Below are 22,149 nucleotides of genomic sequence, written 5' to 3'. Positions count from 1 at the left end.
TTTAGTTGTAGTATATGGCATTCTTTTACTTCAGAAATCTACTTGAGTCCTCTCATTGCTATAGATAGAAGATTAAAATACACTCACAGATTGGCAAAGATGCCTAAAGAATGGTGAGGGGAGAGAGAGGGAGAGAGAGATTCTACAGAACTTGAGAAGAGCCTCCAAATTGACATGATTTGGTGACTTTAATGCATAAGAGGAAAAAAGTAAGGATGGAGAGAAATATGTGGGAAAGAAAGAAACAAGAGGCTCCAAGCATGTAGATGATGCAGAAGCCCCCCACTTGCTTTGAAAAAAAAATTGGTAGGCTCTGCACATGAGAAGCACACCACACACTGTATTTTTACAGATAGAAAGAGAGTTGTCATTAATATCAGATTTATCCTTGAGTCAGCTGTCTACGTACCATCAGATTGTCAGCTCATGAGGGTTAAGAACAGAATTTTTTTTTTAAGGAATGACTGAGGATAGTGAAGTGAGCAGAAACAGGAGAACATACACAGGAACCACGATACTTACTGTATGATGAACAGTTGTGAATGACTTGGCTCTTCTTAGCATTACAGTGATCTAAGACAGTCCCCAAGGACTCAGCATGGAAACTGCCATCTGTCTCCAGAGAACGAGCTGAGGTAGTCTGGATGTAGACTGAGCATACTCTATTTCACTTTCTTTCTTCCTTTTTTTAAAGTTCTATTCTCTTCCACATAATTATTAATGCAGAAAGATGTTTTACATTATTGCACATGTAAAATCTGTTATCAGATTGCTTGCTGTCTCAGGAGTTGGGGTTCAGCTCAAACTTTTAAAAAATGAAGGTTAAAAGTTGTTTATTTCATGTAATTGAGGGAGAAATAAAATATTTAAAAATAATGAGAAGTAGATACGGCATATCATTGAACCAATAATATAAGCAATTAAAAGAAAATAAAAAATGAGAAATGAACAATAGAAATGACATCAACACCAACCATAGTATTTTGGGGCAGAAGTTAAGTTTAACCAATATAAATCAATTGCTACAAGGAGACCAAGAAATCCTAGGAAGTATCTTATTCAGCAAACATCTGATTGGCCACCTGGGGTGAGAGAGAGAGCTGCCAAAGGCAGCACTGGGTTAGGATATAAGCTTATTTGAATATCTTACAAAGAAGGATGGTTATGAAAGATACCTGTCTATAAAGAAGAAGTAGGGGAGAGTAAGACCCTTGGGACACTTAAAGCTGGAAATCGAAGCACCTTCAATGAAGAAAAGGGAAAAGATTTGCAAATATGATTTTAATAAACTGTTCTTCATTGAGTACAATGGAACTACCATACTTGGACCCTCCCATGACATCCCCAGATGTCCTTATAGAGAAGAAAAAAATAACATTGAAGAGAACAAAGATGGAAAATATTGTAGTTTTATCATATGGACTCTAGAAGAGAAATACTGAAGACAACATTGTGAGGGTGTCAAGAGATATGGGGAAAATCAACTCTTGTGAGAGCCCCCCAAAAAGGTGATGATAGTATTCAGTAACTACTAATGATATGCCTACTTTCCATCTATGTGAATTTTTTTTATGTGAATCATCTGTACACAAATTTAGGGTATCATTGATGAAAACATTAGTAAATAACAAGCAGACTTTTTACAAATGATATTCAATGGGGAACCATATCTTTGCCATTTCACAATTGGCTGAAAGATGTAGAGAACCTAAAATCTTCTTGTGCCTATTGCTTATAAAAAAGAATTTGTCAGTTTTTTTAAAAAAGACATTATGAACTTTTACATCAAGGTCAAAATACATCAAAATCATGCAAAATTTCTTGGAAGCTGTAAGAATGGAAACAGCCTTACTCAACAATCTTCTGAAAATAAACACCAGCCAAAGCATAAAATAGAAATGTGTGCTTGCCAAAGGTATTCACCACTGATCGAGAAGCTCCATCATTGAGTCAGAGTTGAAGAGGGATTCCCTGTGTATGGTGAATAGGTGATATTATGCTGAAGAGATATCCAGGAAGAGATCTGTTTGACCCTTTCTGTCTACACAGGACAGATAAGGAAATGACATTAAATATGATATCACCATTGAGTAGGATTGTTTTAACCTGAGGCCCAAGATAATTGTATATTCCTTTGAAATATAATATGCTTTATTTTGGGGACTTAACAACATCTTAGGAATGTCCTAGGTTTCCTCAAACTGCCCAAGAGGTCTGGGACACCCAAATGATTAAGAATGATTAAACTGGCGGGGAGGGCTACTCCATATGCTGGCTACAAGGGTAGGAGGTGAGTGACTAGGGTAGGTGGGTCTCCCATGGGGGAGAGGAGGAGGAGCACATGCATGGAAGGAGCATACATGGACAGGTAGGCTGGTAGGTAGCAGCTGCTGCTCTCCCAATACCCCCTGGCCAGCTGGCTGGGGAGGGGGCGGGGCCAGGCCAGCAGAAGACTGGGCAGGGCTCCAGCCCACATGCAATGGAGGAGTGCCTGGAATTCATTACCAGACACTTTTAGCACCCTGAAAAATATAGCAATGGCTTTACTCACAATTTATCCCTCTATGTACTTTTGTGAGACCTTATTCTCAGCATTAAATAATATCAAAACCAACAAAAGAAACAGGCTGACAAATGAAGTTAGTAGTGGGCTTAAAGTATACAAAACACCAACCCTCAATTAAAGATTTGACCAATGAAATTCAGCAACAAAAAAGTCACGAATAGGCAGGTTAATGAAAGAATTCCCCCTCTCCCTCACTTATCTTAATTTACAGCACCCCACACAAGTTAAGTAATATCAAGACCAGCAAAAGAAACTGAATGACAGATGAACAAAGAAGTCACTAAGCAGGTAAGTTAAATAATTAGCTTTTGGTTTATTAAATACAGTTATATATTACAATTATACATTTTTGTTATTTAAGCTATAAATATCACAAAATTTTGCTTTTTTTCCTCAAAGTGACACACCAAGCTCAAAAGGTTGCCTATCACTGTTCTAGAGTTATTAAGAGCAAAAGGAGAAAATATATGTAGTAAAGGGATTTACAGAACTTAAAGCATCACATCAGTGCCAGCTACAACAGAGAGTAATCATAGAAGACATACACTAGGTCTGAGAAGGTTACTAACTTATAACCAGTGGGGAACTCCAAACTAGAGTAAAGGATGTCATCAAGGAATTGTATGATAGAAAGAGAAGACAGGCTGATCCTTTAGCAGGGAGAAGGGGTAACGTGACATTCATTAGATTCATGAGTTCTTTTGGGGCAGGTACTATCTTTTGTCCCCTTTTGTATGCATCCCTAATGCTGAGCACAGTGCCTGGAACATAATAAATGCTTTATACATGTTTACTTATTGGCCAATCTAGATATCTAGTGCGCTCTACCAGTACCTTCTTCATGGCAAGAGAAACTGAGGAAGGTTTCTAGCTCTTTAGATTCACTTCCTTTGGCAGACTTTTGGAGAGGACATAGATAAATATTTCGCAGAATGAGGAAGGCATGGCTAAACTGTAATCTCAATTAGCTCTAAAATAGATGAACTCCCAGATCCATTGAGTTTTGAATAATTTGAATAATTGACAGGCTGTGACTCTTACCTTGATTTGGAACTTAAGAACCTTCCTCCCCACCCCCCATAATACAGACTCTGACTCAATTGTATAGTCATTGATGACCAAGGGATTCAGAGGCCTATGGGAAGACTTGTATTGATAGGCTCAAAGTGAAGTAAGCAGAACCAGAACAGAAGACTCCAATGACTGTAGCAATAAATGTGTTGAGATCGACAAAAGGAAGAAGAACAACCAGAATAGTCAGTGGAGGGCCCAGAGAAAACATGAACTAGTCCCCATAAGCGGCCATGGTGCTGTCGGGATCATGTTACTAGATGATATTGTATATATTGTCAGGGGTAGCCCAATGATTTCCCTTAATTGTTTTTCTCCCTGGCAAGGGATCACTCAGTTGAGGATGCAGCCACCCCAAAATAACGCCACTGATTTTTATTGTCTCTCTTTCCAGCTGGTTACAAGTGCCCCCACCCCCCTTTTAATAAGGTTAAGATATCATGGAATTCCTGCCTACTTTAAGCCTGGTGAAGTCAGCTTTCTTCTAGTTCATTTACTTTTATTATTATTTTGTTTTGGCTAAGTCACAAAACTAGGAGCTAGATCTAAAGGGTAGCTTAGGATGGAGCCATGGGGTGGAGGATCTGATTTGCCCTCTGCTAATGTTCTCATCTCAGTAAATTGGATGGTCTAGACTTGTAGGGAATGAACACAAGTTCTTTTGGGGACCCTTAGATAAAGGGTAGTATTAAGAAGTATGGAGAATGTATAGGCCTAGGGAAAATGGAGGAAGGACTGATTTTTTATAGACTATATGCTTTCATGTAGCTGGTAATGGGATGTAGGTGAAGGGTGAAGAAGGTTCAACTCTAGGTAGAATCTCTGGGTGGAAAGAAGGAAGAATTGTCTTGGTTGCCCAGAAGTCCTTGTCCACCATTTTGGCAAGTAGCAGCATGACCTATAGAGAACCAAGGGACTCTTTGTATAAATATGAAAGACAAGGAGAATATTTGATCATTGGCTTTAGGCCAGATGTTAGAAAAAACCTGTTAACAATGTGAGGGGTCCCAAAGTGGAATGAGCAGCCTTGGGAGATAGTAGCTTCCCTCTCAAGCAAAGCCTGCTGGATCACTTGTTGGGGCTCTTGTGGAGAAGGATACTTTTTCAGGGACAGGACAAATTGGATGGTCTCTGAGGTCCTTTCGAAATCTAGAGGGCTGCAAGTTCTTTGTGTTCTGCAGATAGCAGAGCCTCTGGGTCTGGAGGACCCTACTGCTGAGATCAGAGGCCCAGAGAGAGAGTATGATGACAGGGCAGATGAGAAGGCCTCTTGTATTGAAAGGACTGTAGCTGGTGACTCCCTGCCTGACACAATGCATTGATTTTACATCTCGAATTCATACTTTTTTCTCATCAAGAATGGCTTTTGCTGCCCCATTTTTGTCCAAATTAATTTTGCTGTAATGCCAAACAAAACCCCAGGTGTGGCAGAGGATCTCGTACAGCTAGCTGATAAGGTCGGGAGCCTCCCCAGCCATCCACGTCTCCATCATCCTTTGGGTTTCCTCTGCAAGCATGATGCTTTGGGCACATTCTGTAGGGAAGAGAGAGAAGAAAAAGGCCTCGCTTTACAGACTGAAGCAGAGACTGATGAAGCTAACCCTGGCTTCGTCTGGACGTTGGCTTGCATTCCAATCAAAATCTAAGAAGAATGCACAGAATGATGCCGTCGGCATAGCTTCCACCAAAGAACTCCTCTGGGGTCCCATTGAAGTATGGGGTGTCGAGGTAGTGCCAGGTTCTTGGGGCCACAGGCTGGAGAGGTTTCAGTGACTCAGGGAGACCTTTGTCTTTTGTCTGAGAATGGGCCCCAGGAAGTTTGTGTAGGCTTATTATCCAGAAACCGGACCCAGTCTATGATTTGGAGTTTTGGTTTTTAAAGTTTATTACAAAAATGAATAATGTGGAAAGAGGTATCAAGTGATAATACATGTACAACACGGAGAGAACATGAACCATGGAACCATGGGAAAATAGATTTCAATCAATCAATCAATCATTTTTTAGACTATTCCAAGACCGGCCCCAGGGTGGTGAAAGATTTGGCCTCACTTTGTGAGGTCTTGTGGCCAGATGCTTCATCATCGTAGTCCTGATCTTTGACATGTTCATGACAACCATGAACCTCTTCAGGGTTGTAATCTGTATTAGCAAAGGAAATCCTCCATGCCAACAAGGTCACAGGTCCCCGAATTACACCGTGGCAGCCCCTTTCTGTGTGCCTTAATCAGTTATTTAGGCAGTCACCAAAGTTGGAGACCACATGCTTCCCTCCTGAATGTCCAGGGATGCTGGAAAGTAAGGAAGAATATAGTTCATGATAGCCCTCATTGTGGGTCTTGGGGTGCTAAGAAATTCTCTGTTGTTGCTAGGGAGATGCTGCCATTTTCAACAAGGTGCTTAGAATTTTGCCTTTATGTGAGCCAGGCTGCTCATGTTTTTTACAAAGGCTAGTCCTGGAGGAAAGCTGACTTTTTATTTAATAGAGGGCATGTCTGCCAGCAAGAGGAAAGCGTGATTTCCTCAAGTTGTATTACCTTTAAAAAATGAGACTTGGGCATTATAATGCACGAATAGAATACTTTACTGTATGAGGCTCGATCAGGCCAGCTAGATGTGGGGACGGCTACGGAAGTCCTTTCTCGGCTTGAAGAATGCCATTTTGTAGACATGTTCCCCTTTGCTTATAAAAGACCAGCCATGCTGGTTCTGACTGAAAAGCTCCCACTTTTTAGCTTCTAAATCCATGCAAAAATAAATCCCAAGCAACTCGAGCATTCTTTAGTCCGCCAGTTTATCAGAATTCCTGCTCTGTCTGCTGCGAGGGTACTTCAGGTGACTTCGAGGCCAAGGGAGAAGAAAGAAAAGGGGCAGAAGGATCCAGACTAGCCAAGGAAGGTCTGGTGTGCTGTGGGAGCCAGTGACTACTATATCATGAGAAGGCTACAAAAGGCTTCATGAAGGAGATGGGCCTGGAGCTATGGTGGTGGCCTTAGATAGTGATCGAACACCTGGGCCAAAAGCTGCTGCTGCCCTCTCTTGGGGCCTCCTCTAGAGATTTTAGCCTCGATTAACCTTGTAATTACTGGAAATGCCTGAGGTAAATAAATGCTGAGTTATAGCAACTAATAAATGACTAAATAGGCTTTAAGTAGCTACTAATAAGCTGACTTGGATAATCACACCTGAAGAATGAAGCAATCCCTGCCCTCAAGAAGTTCCTAGTCTTTTGGGGTCTAGCAGGGTCTGGCCTGTTCTAGAAGCCGTGCCAGCTCCTTCTGATTTTCTCATTTCTGCTTCCTTAGTAATGCGTTCTCGAAGTTGACCTGGCACCAGAGTCAAGCCACTAGCCTAGAGTTTACCGATTCATTTCTCTAAATCTTTTTTTTTTTAATTGTGTCCCTGGCATTTTTTCTTAGCTGTCTAGTTCTGCTCCCATTTTCCACTGCCTTTCAGGGGTCACTGACTGTGGCCGTGCAGTCACATCTGCCAGCTTCTCTGACCTGCTAGGATGTCATTCTTCTGCATCTGATCGCTTGTCATCCCTAGGAGCTGGGATGTAGCTTACCATCTCCTTACTTATGTTGGGTTTCGATTCTCTCCTTGTTCTTGGAAAATTGGAGGAGGGAGAGAATATACTTTAAGCTAGACAGAGCCAGAAGGGCTTGGTGGAAGGTATGGCCTCCTGCGAGCCAAGAGGATTTTATTGAGTGGCCATCAGTATATTGTGGTCATCCAGATGGCCTGGGTAAAGAAGAGGAAGCAGGGGACAGCAGGAGTAGGTAGAAAACTCTATATTGGAAAATTGTCTCCTTGGACCAGAATACGGAGTGTGCAAAGTAAGGCTAGGAAAGTGGGGCAAAGGCCTTTAATTCCAGGCAATGGGGTGAATTTTATGTTCTTAAAGCAAGAGGAGGGCACTGCAGATTTTTGGTGAGCAGTGTGTTGATAATAGTCCAGTGATTTCAGCAGGATAAAGAAGATGTGGCAGTTGGAATGAGGAATGGACCCCCAGTTTGGGACTGTAGGGTCACCAGCCCTTGTAGCAAAGAACTGGAAAGAGTGTCAGTCAGTTGAGTAACTGCTGAGCTAATTTTGGTATCTGAATGTCCTGAAATAGTGTAGTACTGAAGAAATGATGAGAGGGTGGTTGCCAAGGAGTCTGAGAAGATTCCCACCCTCAGGGATGTAGTTGTATTTGTCTTGTTGGTTAAAATGCAAGTGAAACGTGGGGAAAAGGGAGTCTTGGCAGTGGGCAAGACTAAAGAGCCTTGAAAACTGGCAGATGATTGGAAGGAATGCGATCAAGAGAGTACATGAGCTTGAGGGTTCAGGTGAAGTAGTAGCCGTGGCAGAAGGATGGTCTTTATCTCTGGGCGGATGAGGACATCGAAAGCTTAGATGTGGGAATTTGATAGGGTTCTTGGCACAGTTTGGAGCTGGAAGGAGTCTTTAGAGGCCCTCGAGTCTGCCCTCTCCAGGTCCAGGTTATCTGCCGAGAGTGAGAGGGGAGGATTGGTAAAGGGCTGCTCGAGGTTAGATCCTATATGTTCCCAGAGGACCCTCAGCTTGGTTTCATGACTTTCTCTGTCCTCCCATACTTTGGAAGCTGCCTCCATCAATGGCTATAGAGTGCTACATGCTACATTACCTCCCTAGTTTTTTTTAAAAATAGTTTTTTAGCGATCAATATTCTTTGTTTTTATATCACTGGGATTCTTCCTGTATCCCTTCCCCTCCCCTCGATTAGCCTTTATAACAATTCTCCTTTAAAATATTAATGGAAAAGAAGTAAGAAGGGGGAAAAAGCAGTAAAAGTCCCCAACATATTGGAAAAGATTTTGATGATATATGCAGTGTCCAACTCCCAACTCAGTCAGAAAGACCCAAGTTCAAAATCTGCCTTGGACACAAGCCCTTGGGAATAACAGAACTTGCGCCAGTACCTGGAGTTACCCTTTAGAGTTCTTGTTGAGATTTCACTGGACGCCATCTTAACAGGCTGGGGCAGTAATATGTAATAACAGAAATGGTTTCTGGAACCCAGAGTGCTTTGATGATGCAGCCATGTAGGAACGTCAGCTGCATTGGGGCTTGCTTAGACAGACAGACATACTACTTCAGCCCTTGCTGAGGCTGTAGCAGTGACAAAAACTTAAATAAATGTTCTTATCTTGTGTGTTGATCCGGATTGTTTTAGACTGAAGAGGATGGGTTCTGTGGTGAGCCGTCTGGAACGTTGTGGTATGTTGTGCATTCACATGGAACCGCCACTTTATACCGGGAAAGCAGGCCTGCCACAGGGGCAGAGCCTGGGGAACCTCCCTCCCTCCTGGTGGCACCTCTGCAGTGTCCCCTCTAGGAAACCAAGAGCCACTCTGTACCCAGAAGGTTCTAGATGGTTGATGTTTCCCTCTGCTTCCCCCTCCCCTCCCCTCCCTCATGAGCAGACCACCATCTGTTACTCAAGGCCACGGTACATCCTTGGGGCCCAGACACTGGCCACAAGCACAGTTGCACCACCATGCCAACCACGCCAGGCCACCCGTCTGGGCGCCAGTTCTGTCTGCCTCGTCTCTCCTTTCCCCTGTTAAGTGAAAGTCAGAACTGATGGCCTATAAAATCCCTTCCAGTCTTAGATCTGGAGTCTTTGCAGTAAGCAGCTTTCCCTCGAGGTTGTTGACCCTTCTCATGGTCTGGAGGTAGAGTGGTCAGTGTCCTTTCCAAATACTCTGAAATTTATACTGCGTTGCCTACCGCTGCTGCTGGGCCAGCAACCCTGGGTTCTTTTGAGTCGTTCCTCAGGAGCCCAGGCTCCCTGCCTGTGCTGGCCAGATTGGTGTCCTCCATCACTGATGTATGTGGAGCTCTTTTCTTCCCTCCTGGTCTCACCTTTACCCTTGCTGGAATCCATTACCCACTGCTTGGCCACTCTGCCCAGCTCTGTCTACTTCAGTGGCAGCTGCCTCCCTCAGTAGTGTGAAATTTAGATTACTCCAACCTACTTAGATCTTACTTTATGGAGAAGATGAAATTGTAATCTCCTGATTGAACAATGAAGGTACTTAGTTCTTACTTTATAGTGAAGCTAGAACTTTAAGCTAAGTCTGTTTTAAGATCTTAATACAAAGAGGTGTTAAGTAACTATAAAGGGTAAATTAATCACAAAAAGGTTAAGTAACTCACAAAAGGTGAACTTAACAAAGAAGTGTTAAGTAACTCAAAAGATATAATCTAATCAAAGAAGATGAGAACTAAAGAATGGGCATTTAGAGGGGACACAAGGGTAAACAGTCTATATATTTGGCTCACTGGCTCTCTCCAGGAGAACCTTCTGGCTCTTTCCCCAGAGAGGTGACTGGCTGATCACTTCCTGTGAGCAGGCCTGGGCGCCAGTTTGATCCTGGAACTCGAGCCTAGAGAAGCTCCCTCAGACAGCTTCCTTGAGACGGTCACGTGGTCAGTGATGAGACTGACTCCCTTTTCCCTTGCCTCTCAGGGGAGGCCCCCTTGGCCAAGGCCTTGAACTCTTTCCTGGCTCAGCCTGAGCCGGAGCAGTTTAAATTAACTCTTTTCCTCCCTCCCTCCCTCTCTCTCTCTCTTTCTCTCTCTCTCTCTTAATATCTTTCTTCTATATTAATTAAAATCACCACAAACTTCCAGCTGACTTGGGTATTTTATTATGGGATTTCCTTGGCGACCAAATTAATTTAGATTTTAAGTCACAATCCTAAAAATATCTTTAACAGCAGCCACATCGGATGCCCCAGCATGCTACAGCCAAACCTTTTCTCTTTGCTCCTCGTCCCTCTTGGTGCCGTTGGGTAACTTTGGCCTGTGTGCCAGGCAGGAGGCCAGACAGAACATTAGTGTAGGCTACCCACGGCCACCTCTTTGTGCTTAGTCACGGGCACCTGCCAGGACTTTTGTGGCTCCGTTGGCAGAAATGACTCAGGACGCTTCACGGGTTTTAGCTTGTGAGTGATTCACTTGAAGTGCTCAGTAGGAGGTGGCCCTTTTTTGGCCTCTTTTTGACCCTGTGAGAGCTGAGTGTCCTGCCTCTGCGATCTTCTTTTTATTTTTGTAATGCCAGGAGCAGAACGGCGTTCAGTGTTCGTTTTGAACAGGAAGAACTGCTTTCTTGTGCTCTTGTGGGCCACCCATGAACAGGAGCCTGATTCCCACCTTGGTGAGCTGGCACCCAGGAATGACAAGGACAGTTGACTTTGACTTGGTGCTAATTAAGGCACGTTTTAAGTCCTTTGAAAGAAGCTAGTTCTCAAAAATGGATCCATTTCAGTATAATATTCAGAAGATGAAAACTCTTAGCTTAGCTTCCACTGGGCTGTTTCATGTATGTATTTGAGTATATTCCTTTCTAAGACTTCTCTGACAGACTGATTTGGGTCGTGATTGCTCACAGACCTCAAGGATGTAAGTTACCTGCTTGGAGTTTGTTTGAAAGGCCTCAAAAGCCCAGGAAAAAAACTCTTAGAAATCACCCTTTTTCGGGTCCAAGTCATTCTTCCTCATGAAAGAGAAGGTTGGTTTCTCTATGCAAAGAGGATCAGGCCAAAGAGAGCATCATGTTTTCCAACTGAAATAGGAAGTTCTCTATGAAATAGAGATGAGGAGGCGAGGAAAACAAGAGAACCGAAATCCCAGTCAGCCGTGACGGGAGCGTATGAGAAGTTGTGAGAAGTTGGAGGCTAATCCGAGACCAGCTCTTGGATAGCAGAGGAACAATGAGGTCTTGAAATAACTTGCATGGGCGGAAGAGCCTTTAAACACATTTTTTTCTTCCTTTGGAGGACCAAGTGGTGCTTCTTCCAGGGCGGGTCACGTAGGACTGGCTTCATTTCATCTGCCACATACAAGAAGTGTGAAAGTTGGACCGGATCTCCTACAAACCAGAAAATCTGCCTGAATTCTCCTTGTTCGTAATACCTGTCACACCTGGCTCTAGAAGAACCAAGCTCCTTTTGTGCTCTTTTGAATGCCTAGCATGGAGGCCATCCTCCACGAAGGAAGCAGACAGGGTTGGGAAGTCAGTATTCAGTCCCAGGTGTTTTAGACACACTTGGCTGAAGGGGTTTGGTGAAGTCAGCGCCCCACTGTGGTGGCTTCTATTTTTGACACTTTATAAAGCATTTACTTTGGCTTTCTTCCAACTACACAATCATCAGAATCCTATAAGATCCCTGGAGACATATGACCGCCGAGACGATACTGGCCACATCCGATCGTTGAGTTGTAAGGCCGCGAGCCCCGAACCCACCAAAGGCATCGGCCCGTGTCCTGGAAGTGTAAAGGGAGCTTTTGTCTGTGGATGACCTGTTGATTGTATCAAACCCGTGATTGTTGGGTCTCCAAATGAGGGACGCGCTTGTTCTGGCTATCCATATAGGACAACCCAAGTGGATAGAGCATGCAGCAGATGGGTTAAGACCGGCAGCTTGGCGTAGTGACCAGAGCGCTGCTTTAAATTCCACCTCCGACGCTCACTGCTAGGCAATGGAGCCTTTTTGCCCTTCTGAAGGTGAGGTGCTATCTATCACCTGCAGCACGGGCTTATGGTGGAAATCTGAGGAAGCGTATGGAAAGCTCTTGGCAACCCTTAAAGCACTCTAAATGTGGCTGCCATCTTGGTGCGGTGGGGATGCTGCTGCTGATTGCACTTGGATGGATGGCCCATGGAGACGGTCGGTCACTTGTAGATTCGGGACAGACACTGTCCTGGAAGATCAGCTGAGCCTCAAATCTAATTGGCTTAAGAAATGAGCAGAATCTCGGGAAATGTTCCTTTTTTAAAGACCTCAAACTTCTCCCTGAAAGCTCAGCTCAGCTTTTCATGATCTTTTTCTAGAGATAGTATGTGGCCTTGAGTCATGGAATCCCAGAGTTCCCAAACAATCAAAGTAAAAGGCCACCCAAAGAGCAGTGGAGGGGCACAAGGTGGCTGGGAGCAGGTTAAGACGTGTCCCGCAAAGAATTGTGTCTAGAATGTCGTCCAGGAGAGCTCTATCGAGGGGGAGGCCGGCGGTGTCCATCTCCAGGGGCCGTTCCCAGCGCCTCGGGCAGGCCACTCTGGCAAGTTTCTGGGAGACCCAGAGAGCACTTGTCGGGAGGAGAAGCATCTGTCGTTGGCGGGAATGCTGCCGTCCAGATCCCAAATCATTCCCTCCAGCAGAAAGCACGCCGCAAGCGCCTACTCCGGGCTTGTCTAGGGAGACAAGGTGCCCACATGGACAGAGAACTGGCTGGCCACGGGCTCATTGTGAGGGAGAGCTGCCGGGAGCTGGAAGGTCGGGGAGCCTTTCCTGAAGGAAGCCTGCTCTGGAGAGAGCGCGGGCAGAGGAGATGGAGGGGACGAGCGCCTGAATTCCAGCCTGTGTGAAGGTGCAGCGAGGGAAAACCAGGGAGGAGACCCCCGTGGGCCAGACCTTGGGACTTGTGAAGGAGAGTAACGAACGGCTCTTTCAGCTCAAAATCGATGATTCTAGGAACCTACTGAAGGACTGAATTAACTCCGCCAGCGTCTCCCTGTCGGAGCAGCGTGACGTGGTGCTGACGGCGGCTCTGACTGCTGGGTTTCTTCAGCATTATTGGGCGAGCCTGAGGGTGCCCGAGTCAGGCGTGGGGAGCGGGAGGCGGGCAGCTCGCTTCGCCCTCAAGTGAGAGAGCAGCTCCGCAGGCACGCCGGGCGGCTCTTCCTGGGCTCTAGCTGCTTCTCTGTGGCTGGATGCAGACTAGACTTGAAGGGAATTTGCCGCTGATGAAGAGGAGGCTTTTCCTGGGGACCTAAAGGTTACGTCTCTCGGTTGTTTCTTGCTATGAGCGTTACCTAGTTTTATTCAAAGCTATTTCACATGAGCCAAGGCAAACCTGAAAATGGATGCCAAGTAGGATCCTGGACCTACTGTGGGGGAAGCCTCGTGTCCACTCAGAAAGCCCTAACAGGGCAAGTCGGGGTTTCCAGAGGCGGCAGCCCTTCTCCCCTCCTTGTCCACGCCATGGGCTTGTTTCCTCTCCCATCCGAGGGTTAATAGCCAGATGGCTTCTCTCAGCAGTCCTTCCTTCCTGCTCACGAGAGACAGCCTAAGAGATTCTGCCTCGGGGGAGGGGACCCCCCACCACCCCCCGGAGTCCCGGTCTCACCATGTGGTCGCCATTCTTCAGACTCAGATGCCTTCTGTTCCATTCAGGACACGTTTCTCAGGTCCTCTGTGTTGGGCCCTGGGAATGTAAGGATGCAAGTCCAAGCTTAGGAGACAGAGGGCTGCCTAATTGGGGAGTGGGAGGACGGGATAAAGAGAGGCTCAATTGGGGGTCCTCCTGGCTCCAGGCCGGGGCTCTATCCGTGGCCGTGCCTAGCTGCCTCTTAAGCACACATGGTGACATCATTGGGGCCAGAGCAGATCCCCACTCCCCACTCCTCTCATCCTGCGGGCTTCCTGACCAGGCCTTTCTGCAGGGAGCCCCTTGACCCCAGGGGCCCCACAGAGCTTCGGGCTATCCCTCCAGGACCTTCGCTCTAGACACAGCCACACCGATACCTGGAGCTTGCCAAGCCCTTTGCAGCCATGGCACAGGCCCAATTGAAGTTTCCAGATCCATCCAGACTGCCGTGCCAGCCCCTTCTCCCTCCCTCCTCTGTTCTCCTTCCGGAAGCCTGTGGGCCAGCCAGGTCTGGATGCTGCCCTTCATCTCCTGCCTCCACGCATGGACATTCACACAAGCCAGGGATTCCTGGGTCCGTCCAGGAAGCCTGCTCTGAAGGGGAAGGCTTCCTGTAGGAGGCGGGATTTTAGTGGGGACCTAGAGGAAGCCAAAGACTGCTGAGGTGAGGGCAGAGGAAGGCAGCCAGAGAGAAGGACTGTAGCCAAGAGGTCGGGGGTCTTGTCCCCGGACCCAAGAACTCATGTTGGATGGCACAGCGTAAGGAGACGAAGAGGAAAGTTCACGAAAGGCTTTGAATGCCGACCAGAGCACTTCTTGGGGTTTGGTCTTATTTCCAGAAGTGTTCTCCTCATTCCTGGATTTTTGTTCAAAAGGAAGGGAAAAAAGACAGGCTAAAGCTCGTGCTCTTCGGTATTCTCCTGCTTGAGCCGTCTGTCTCGTGCCAGGCACTTGGATTGGGGGGGGGGGGGTCGGCATTTTAACAGGAAACATGTCGTTCTCTGGCGATTGCCACTAGCAGGCTTCCTGGAGGAGCCTCAGAGTTGTTTCCTGCTTCCCTGCCCTCGTTCCAGAAGGCAGCTGGAGGCCTCGCAGCCCCTCTATTTCTTCAGTCCAGCGGCCACGGCTGCAGCCCTTTGATTCTTGCCTCTCGGGAACGATGATCTTAGACGAAAGGAAGGACAGATCCAGTGATGGCCAGCTCGGATGGCAGGAGCCGATCCTCCTGCCCGCGCCGGCTTGACAGCTGGCACAGAGCCTCGCCGCTCCCCGACCTCCCCTTTACACAAGGCGAGCTGCTGTTTTAACTCTTCCCTTCCGGCTTGGAATCGGGCCCGACGCTCGGTTCCAGGACGGAGGAGCGGTAAGAGCCAGGCAGTGGGTTGAGAAGAGGCCAAATTGGAACCCGGCACCTCCCGGCTCTCGGCCTGGCTCTCCCCTAGCCACCTCGCTGCCCCTGAACGGCTTTAATCACTTTGGTCCGCCCCACCAGCTCCAGCCTGGACTAGTCGGCTGCCTTTGGGTCTTGGCTTCTCGTTCGTCTTCTGTCGGATGCCTGCTCGGGCCAGAGGGTCCGAGCTAACATCTAGCCGGTCCTGCGCATGTGGGGAGAACCAGCTCCCTCCTGTGCAGAGAAGGGGGCCGGGAGCCGCCGGCGAGGCCAAATCCGGCCCCCCTTCCTCTTCCCTGGGGGGCCCCTGGCAGGCACGTCCCCTGGCCGGGCTTCTTGTCAGACCACGGAGCTCGACTTCCGGGTTTTCCTGGGAGAATGCTGAGGCGGCGTGGCCATTGGCTGCCTACGTCTCCCCCCAGCAGGAGGGGCCTCCCGTTGACCACCCGTCTTAACAGGTCGCATTTCTGGTCCCTTTGAAGGCCATCCCGAGCCGCATCCTCCCCTGGCCGCCTGCCCCAGGCACGGAGCCGGCTTTGTCCACCTGCCCTGCTTCCCCACCAGTAAGATGGCGAGCGGGCCGCTCCCTGCAGGGGCTTCCAGAGAGTTTGATGGTCAGCGATTTCCTGCCTACCACGAGTTGGGCTTCCCAAGAAGGCCGGGGGGGGGGGGGCAGCTTAGCAAAGCCTCTCGTGTTCATGGGGCGAATGCTTTAAGAGCGAGAGTGGACCTTAGGGTGTCACAGGCCTCCCAGGGTGCACCTCGGGGCACCTCTGTCTGGTGGGGCACCAAAGGCTTCCCAGGATGCACCTCTGGTGGGGTGTTGCAGGCTTCCCAGGGTGCACCTCGGGGCACCTCTGTGTGGTGGGGCACCAAAGGCTTCCCAGGATGCACCTCTGGTGGGGTGTTGCAGGCTTCCCAGGGTGCACCTCGGGGCACCTCTGTGTGGTGGGGCACCAAAGGCTTCCCAGGATGCACCTCTGGTGGGGTGTTGCAGGCTTCCCAGGGTGCACCTCGGGGCACCTCTGTCTGGTGGGGCACCAAAGGCTTCCCAGGATGCACCTCTGGTGGGGTGTCGCAGGCTTCCCAGGGTGCACCTTGGGGCACCGATGCCTGAGGCGGGAGTCCTTCATTGGGTCTCCTTTTCACTGACCTTCAGGTTCCCCTGGGAGAATTTGCATTTCTGAGGAGTCCACAGGCCGCCTCCCTTCCTGCAATGTGCCGCCAGCCTAGGCACAGAATTCCTGCCCTTGAGTGGGGCCCGCCAGAAGGGAGGGAGACGAACCTCCGGGTCCTTCTGCTGCAGCGGCCCGGAACTTGCTGACGGTTATTTAGCATTAGAGCGCCGACGCGGCCCGGAGCCTCTGACCGCCCCAGTGGCATGGCAGGAGTGGCCTCGAGGGCCACCCGACGTCCCACCCATCCTCAGAGGGGCTTAGCCAGGGTTCGGTTGAGAAGAGAACAGAAGCCGCCACCCCGGGCCCTGGCGTCCGGGGGGGATGGGACGTCTGGGCCGCCTGGGCCCCCATCTGAGAAATGGGGCAGGGGGGCTGCGGCTCGTTGTCGTCCTCCACAAACCCGGGTCTCATCCGGCCTGGCTCCATGAGAAAAGCTTCTAAAGGGGGCAGCCGGGGGGCTCGGCAGATGGAGAGCCGGGAGGTTCTGGGTTCTGAACTGGCCTCAGACTCTTCCTGGCTGGGTGACCCTGGGCAAGTCACTAGCCGCTCTTCTGCCTCGGAGCCGATGCTTAGCGTTGATTCTAAATTCGTGCCTTCCTGCTGGCTCACAGCCTGGGAGTCGCTCCCCCTGGTCTGCTTCTGCTGGGGCTCAGCTGAGGCCCACTTTCTGGGGGTGGCCCCCGGCTACCCTGCCTGCCGCTGGGCTGGGGCGCCCCTGTGGGGGCCTCCTGCAGGCTTTTCTGTGCCATCGCAGGTCTCTGAAAAACGGGGGGGAGGGGGGGACTGCCAGGAGTCGCCGTCCAGAGGCAGAAGGGCCACTCCAGGTGCCCCGGACCCTTGGGTGGGACCCGACGGAGCCCCCGGCGAGGAAGGGCAGCGGCCCGTTTGTTTGGGAGCAGCTTCCCCGCTGCGGCAGGAGACGGCGTCTCCGGCCGGCCCTGGTGGCCTGGGCCGCTGCCCAGGCAGGTCCCGGGATCCGAGGGGGCGAGTTCAGCCTGGCATGTCGGAGGGTCCCGGCAGAGCCTGAGGAGCCACCGTGGACGCAACCTTTTCTTTTCTTCTTCTCTAGATTCTTCTTTCCTCCCGGGACGCGTCCGTCACCCAAGATGGCAGCGAACAAGCCCAAAGGCCAGAACTCCCTGGCTTTGCACAAGGTGATCATGGTGGGCAGCGGCGGCGTGGGGAAGTCCGCCCTGACCCTGCAGTTCATGTACGACGAGGTGAGTGCGGAGCGGCCGGCCGGAGGCCCCGCTTCTCAGTTCGAAGTCTGTGCGCGGCTCTGCGTGTCTCCCTCCCGCGGCGTTGCCTTGGCTCTTCAGGCCGCCTTCTTTGAGCCTCCTCCGCTGTTCTCGGCCGCTTCCCCGTCCAGGAGGCTCCGATGGCCGGGACGCCGCCAGTCCCTGGGGTTGGGTGGCCGAATGGAGGGCCGGGGGAGGCCTCAGGGGGTCGGCGGGGGACGGAGGCGCCGCCGTAGAAGGAAAGCGGGAAGCTGGGGAAACTCCTTTCTCACCCGGGTGGGCGTCTCACATTGGTCGGCCCGGCAGCAGTCCAGTGAACTTACGGGCGTAAAACCCTGGAACGGTCCTAAGATTATACAGAAAACAGCCAGGGAGAGGGGCTTTCCACACTGGAATTTCCACAGCGAAGGTCAGGGCTCGGACCCCAGGCAGGGATGGAGCCGAGGCCTGGAAGGGCGCTGTGGGGAGGGTGCAGGTGGAGGGAGCGGCTTGCTCGGGGCGTCCATCCCACACGGCTGTTCTCTTCCAGTTCGTGGAGGACTACGAGCCGACCAAAGCCGACAGCTACAGGAAGAAGGTGGTCCTGGATGGGGAGGAGGTCCAGATCGACATTCTGGACACGGCCGGCCAGGAGGACTACGCGGCCATCCGAGACAACTACTTCCGGAGCGGGGAGGGCTTCCTGTGCGTCTTCTCCATAACAGAGCTCGAGTCCTTCGCGGCGACGGCCGACTTCAGGTACGTCCCAGGCAGCCAGGAGGGAGCGTGTGTCCAAGCGTCCCTCTGGGCTCGGGCTCTGGGGCTTCCTCGCTCACCTTTCCTCTTGGGCTCTGCCTAGAATGGGGCTCCTCGAGGGCAGGCCCAGCCGGGCACGTGGCAGCTCCTTGCTAGGCCCAGTTAAATGCTGTTAATAGAATCTCTGGCGTGGACAGGAGAGTCGGGGGGCACCCGGGGCATGAGAGCAGCAAGCAATGGGGCTCTGGCTGTGACCGGCGCCCCTCATTGGGCCACCTTTCCTCTTTCCAGGGAGCAGATCTTGAGGGTCAAGGAGGACGAGAATGTTCCCTTCCTTCTCGTGGGGAACAAATCTGATTTAGAAGATAAAAGACAAGTTTCTATAGAAGATGCAAAAAACAGAGCTGATCAGTGGAACGTCAACTACGTGGAGACCTCAGCCAAGACCCGTGCGAACGTGGATAAGGTAAGAGGGAGCCTGCTTGGGGGCACCAGAGCAGGATTTCAGGGATTCTTGGGGTGCTTCCCCCCCCCCCCCGGGCCTGCCCCTCTCCTAGATCCCTCCAGTTGGGTTTGACTAAAGAGAGAGAGCAGAGGTGGAGTCCTACTTCCTATACCAACTCCTCAGACTTGGGGTTCCCCTTTCAGGATGCCCTCACTTTACAGCTGAGGCTCATGGCCCTGCTGGGAGAGGTTGGGATTTGAACCCAGGTTCTGGGACTCCACATCCAAGGCCCTTTCACAGTCAGCAGTAGCCCTGGGCCATGGCAGCCAGCAGATGGCCCTAATCCAGGCAGGGCCTGTGGTGGCAGTCCCAAGAGCAAGAGCAGACCCTCTCCTGGCCCTCAGGCAGGGTCATGGTTGTTAGGGTCCCCTGGAAGCTGGGTTCCCCAAGCGCCACCCTGCAGGTTCGAGTGCTCCAGATTCTCCTAGGAGCTTGGGCCTCCAGGCGGGCTCTCCCCATTTTCTGACCTGGGCTGCCTCAGGAAGAACTTGGGCCTCCCCATGGGCCTCCGGATGCATCTGGACTTTTTCTTCCTGGAGCTGCCACTTCTTGTAACCTTGGCCTTTGCCGGTGGCTATTTGGGACATCATCAACGCATGCTAGAGAGCTCCAGCTCTCACTGCCCACATGCTTCCCAAGGCAGATTCCTGCCCGATAGCCCCAGGACATCCTCAGGTGGCCTTTCCCAGCCTCCTTCAGGAAACCCCCTGTAGGGCTGATTGAGCTCCGCACATACCCCCAGGAGCCTCGGCACAGGGAGGGGGAGTCCCCCTAGGGCTCTCCCCAAAAGTCAGCATTGCTGGTGATGTGGTGCAGGGTGGAGGGGTGTCCCCAGGCTCCCCAGTATCTGCCGTAAGATCCAGCCTAGCTGGGACATGAGAGCACAGGTGGTTTGGGGATGCTGTAGCCACGGCCCCTTGAGATTGTCGTATGGTAGCAAAAGTCCCAAACCTGAAGTCGGGGACTTAGGTTCAAATCTTGCCTCCAACGTTTGACAACACTGTGGACTTCTATAAGCCATTCTCTGTTTGGGACTCAGTTTCTCCATCTGTGAAATGAGGGGTTAAAGGCCCTTTGAGGCTCTGTGTCTGGTTTCAGCATCTAGTCTGTCCTCACAGGCTGGGTTGAAGGGAGGAGGTTGGCCCGGGGCCCCCCTTTTCTGCCGGCTGGGAGGCCAATGGGGCCCCAGTCACTAATGGTGTCTTGTTTGGTCGTTGCAGGTATTTTTTGATTTGATGAGGGAAATCCGTGCACGGAAGATGGAGGACAGCAAAGAGAAGAACGGAAAGAAGAAGCGGAAAAGCCTGGCCAAGCGGCTGAGGGAGCGCTGCTGCATCTTGTAATGCAAGCACCGCTGTCCTCCTTCTCTTGGCCGCACTAATAAATATAACTTGTAAGCATTGCCGGGGAGGCTCAACGACTGAAATTACTTTCACTTTTTGGAACCGGTCACGTATCCCTCACAGCATGGATTGGAAGCGCCTGAAACGCACTCCCTGAGAGACAATGCTGCGGGCTTCGGCGAGAAGCGCGCGGCCCATTTCATACCCGCCTCCATGATCCCAGCCCTCGAATGCAGAGCCTGTGCGTGCGTGAGCGAGCGAGCGTGTGAGCGAGCGTGCGTGTTGGGGGCGGCCTTTCTGGGCCTGTTCAAATAAAGGAAAGGAAGGATGGGGGGGGCTTGCTTGAGGGGAACAGGGCAGGTTTTCGGGCAGCATCCATTTTCCACGAGTCTCTCCTCCTGCCTTGAGAACGGCCGTTGGCAACACAATCACAAGAAGGAAAATGGGCGTCTGGCAGATTCCGGTGTTGGGAGAGACCCAGAGGACATCGGGACCCCCAAGGACCATCTCTGCAGCCATTTACCAGGAGCGCCATCTGCCACGTGGGGTGCCCGAGAGAAGGAGAGGTGCCAGTGTGCGTGGGGAGACAGAACATGCCTTAATCCAAAATCTGCGCCCTCACCGGCCTCTGCGTCCGTTGTGAACGAACACCTGAAATCGGGAGCTTGCCGACACCTGGCCCGGAACTGTGTGCCAGGTGGGGGTGGGGGGTCCAGAGCCCATCGCCCCTCACCACCAGGCCACCATGATGGACGCAGAAGGCTCAGCCCAGCCCCTCGTAAGAGAAACTCCTTTCCTCCTCTCGGGTTCCGGGTCAGAAACTCGCTTCTGGTCAACGGTGAGCTGCTGCCCTTCACCCTCTGGCCAGCCTGGCTCAGGCCCGGGCCACTCCGGGGACTCCTTTGGGGAGACGGTCCTCCTCGCTGCCGGATTAATGTAGGAGTTTACGCCCACCCGGGGAGCCCAATGGGAACGGCAGAGCTCGTCATGGGGGTCTGAGTGTGTTCTGTGACCGAATATCCTTGGCCCCTTCTCCCCCCACAGTTCATCGAGGAAACCAGTTTCAGCGTCTGCATTCCCGGCTGCCTTGGAGGAAAGACCCAACGTTGGAATGGTGTGGCGCCCCGAGAGACGGCGAGGGAGAGCTCACAGCCCCAGGCTTGCTTTCTGCACCTGCAAACCCATCATCCGAGGCTCAGAACTGTTCGGACCCTCCAGGGAACGAGCAAGCGCGCACACGCCTGCCGCTCCCCAAAGCGCATCTCATTGAAGGCTCTGTGCGCATCTCTCCTTTGGTGGCCATCCCCTGTGCAGAATGGATGCTCCTCTTGTGGCCCTGACCAGGAATGCCTGTTGCCCTTCCGCGTCCTCATCCAGTCCGCTCAGACAGGGAACCTAACCACTAACACAGTGACTTTGCTTTAAGACCTTCTCCTGGGTATGCGGTGCTATGAAGCCCCCGGATGCGGCCCGTGTCCCGGGCTGATGCCATTACCCACTCTTTTACTTGCAATTTGAGCCATTTAAAGACCAATAAACTTCCGTTTTCTAAATCCTTGTGCTGCTCCTTCGTCTTTAGGAAATGCCGATTGACTTCCCTCTCACCCTGGAGCTCCCATGAGCACCCGAATGTCCGTGTTTGCCGCAGCCTTTATGGGCTTGGGGGAGGGGGCACATGTGCCTGGTGATGGCCCGGCTAGTATTTAGAGGAGGGAGCCCCAGGGCATGACTTCCTAGCGTAGCCAGTGGAAGTATGAGCTATTGAAGCTCATAGATTTAGAGCAGGAACCTCTTAGAGGCCGCCTGGCCAAGCTCACTTCCGAGCTGCAAAGAGGCTTCCTATAGAGGTCTCCCCATCCAATGGCAGTGCCAGAACTAGCCCCGGCTTTCCTGATCCCAAATCCAGCCCCTCTTCCTGGCCTCACCTCCTCGGACAACCAGCTT

General features: G+C 51.0%; 1 protein-coding gene across 3 annotated transcripts in view; it reads left to right on the top strand.

Annotated features, from left to right (window-relative positions):
* Positions 1–21,758, top strand: part of RALA (RAS like proto-oncogene A) — a 36,420-nt gene extending 14,662 nt beyond the window's left edge. The window contains exons 2-6 of one of the 3 annotated variants that reach the window (XR_008913299.1): positions 17,454–17,604; positions 18,152–18,360; positions 18,649–18,823; positions 20,083–21,043; positions 21,250–21,758. Coding sequence is in view for 2 of the 3 variants with exons in the window: in XM_056804135.1 (XP_056660113.1) it covers positions 20,533–21,043; positions 21,250–21,545 (807 nt within the window). In the remaining variant the exon portion in view is untranslated. Of the gene's footprint in view, positions 1–17,453; positions 17,605–18,151; positions 18,361–18,648; positions 18,824–20,082 lie in introns of those variants that run through there. The other 2 variants (XM_001362507.4, XM_056804135.1) reach the window with 2 other exon arrangements.
* Positions 21,759–22,149: the final 391 nt, after the last annotated feature.

This window comes from Monodelphis domestica, chromosome 7 (genome assembly GCF_027887165.1).
Source record: "Monodelphis domestica isolate mMonDom1 chromosome 7, mMonDom1.pri, whole genome shotgun sequence".
Taxonomy (NCBI): Eukaryota; Metazoa; Chordata; class Mammalia; order Didelphimorphia; family Didelphidae; genus Monodelphis; species Monodelphis domestica.
Note: the sequence above shows the minus strand (reverse complement) of the source record. Positions and strands in the feature narration are given on the sequence as shown.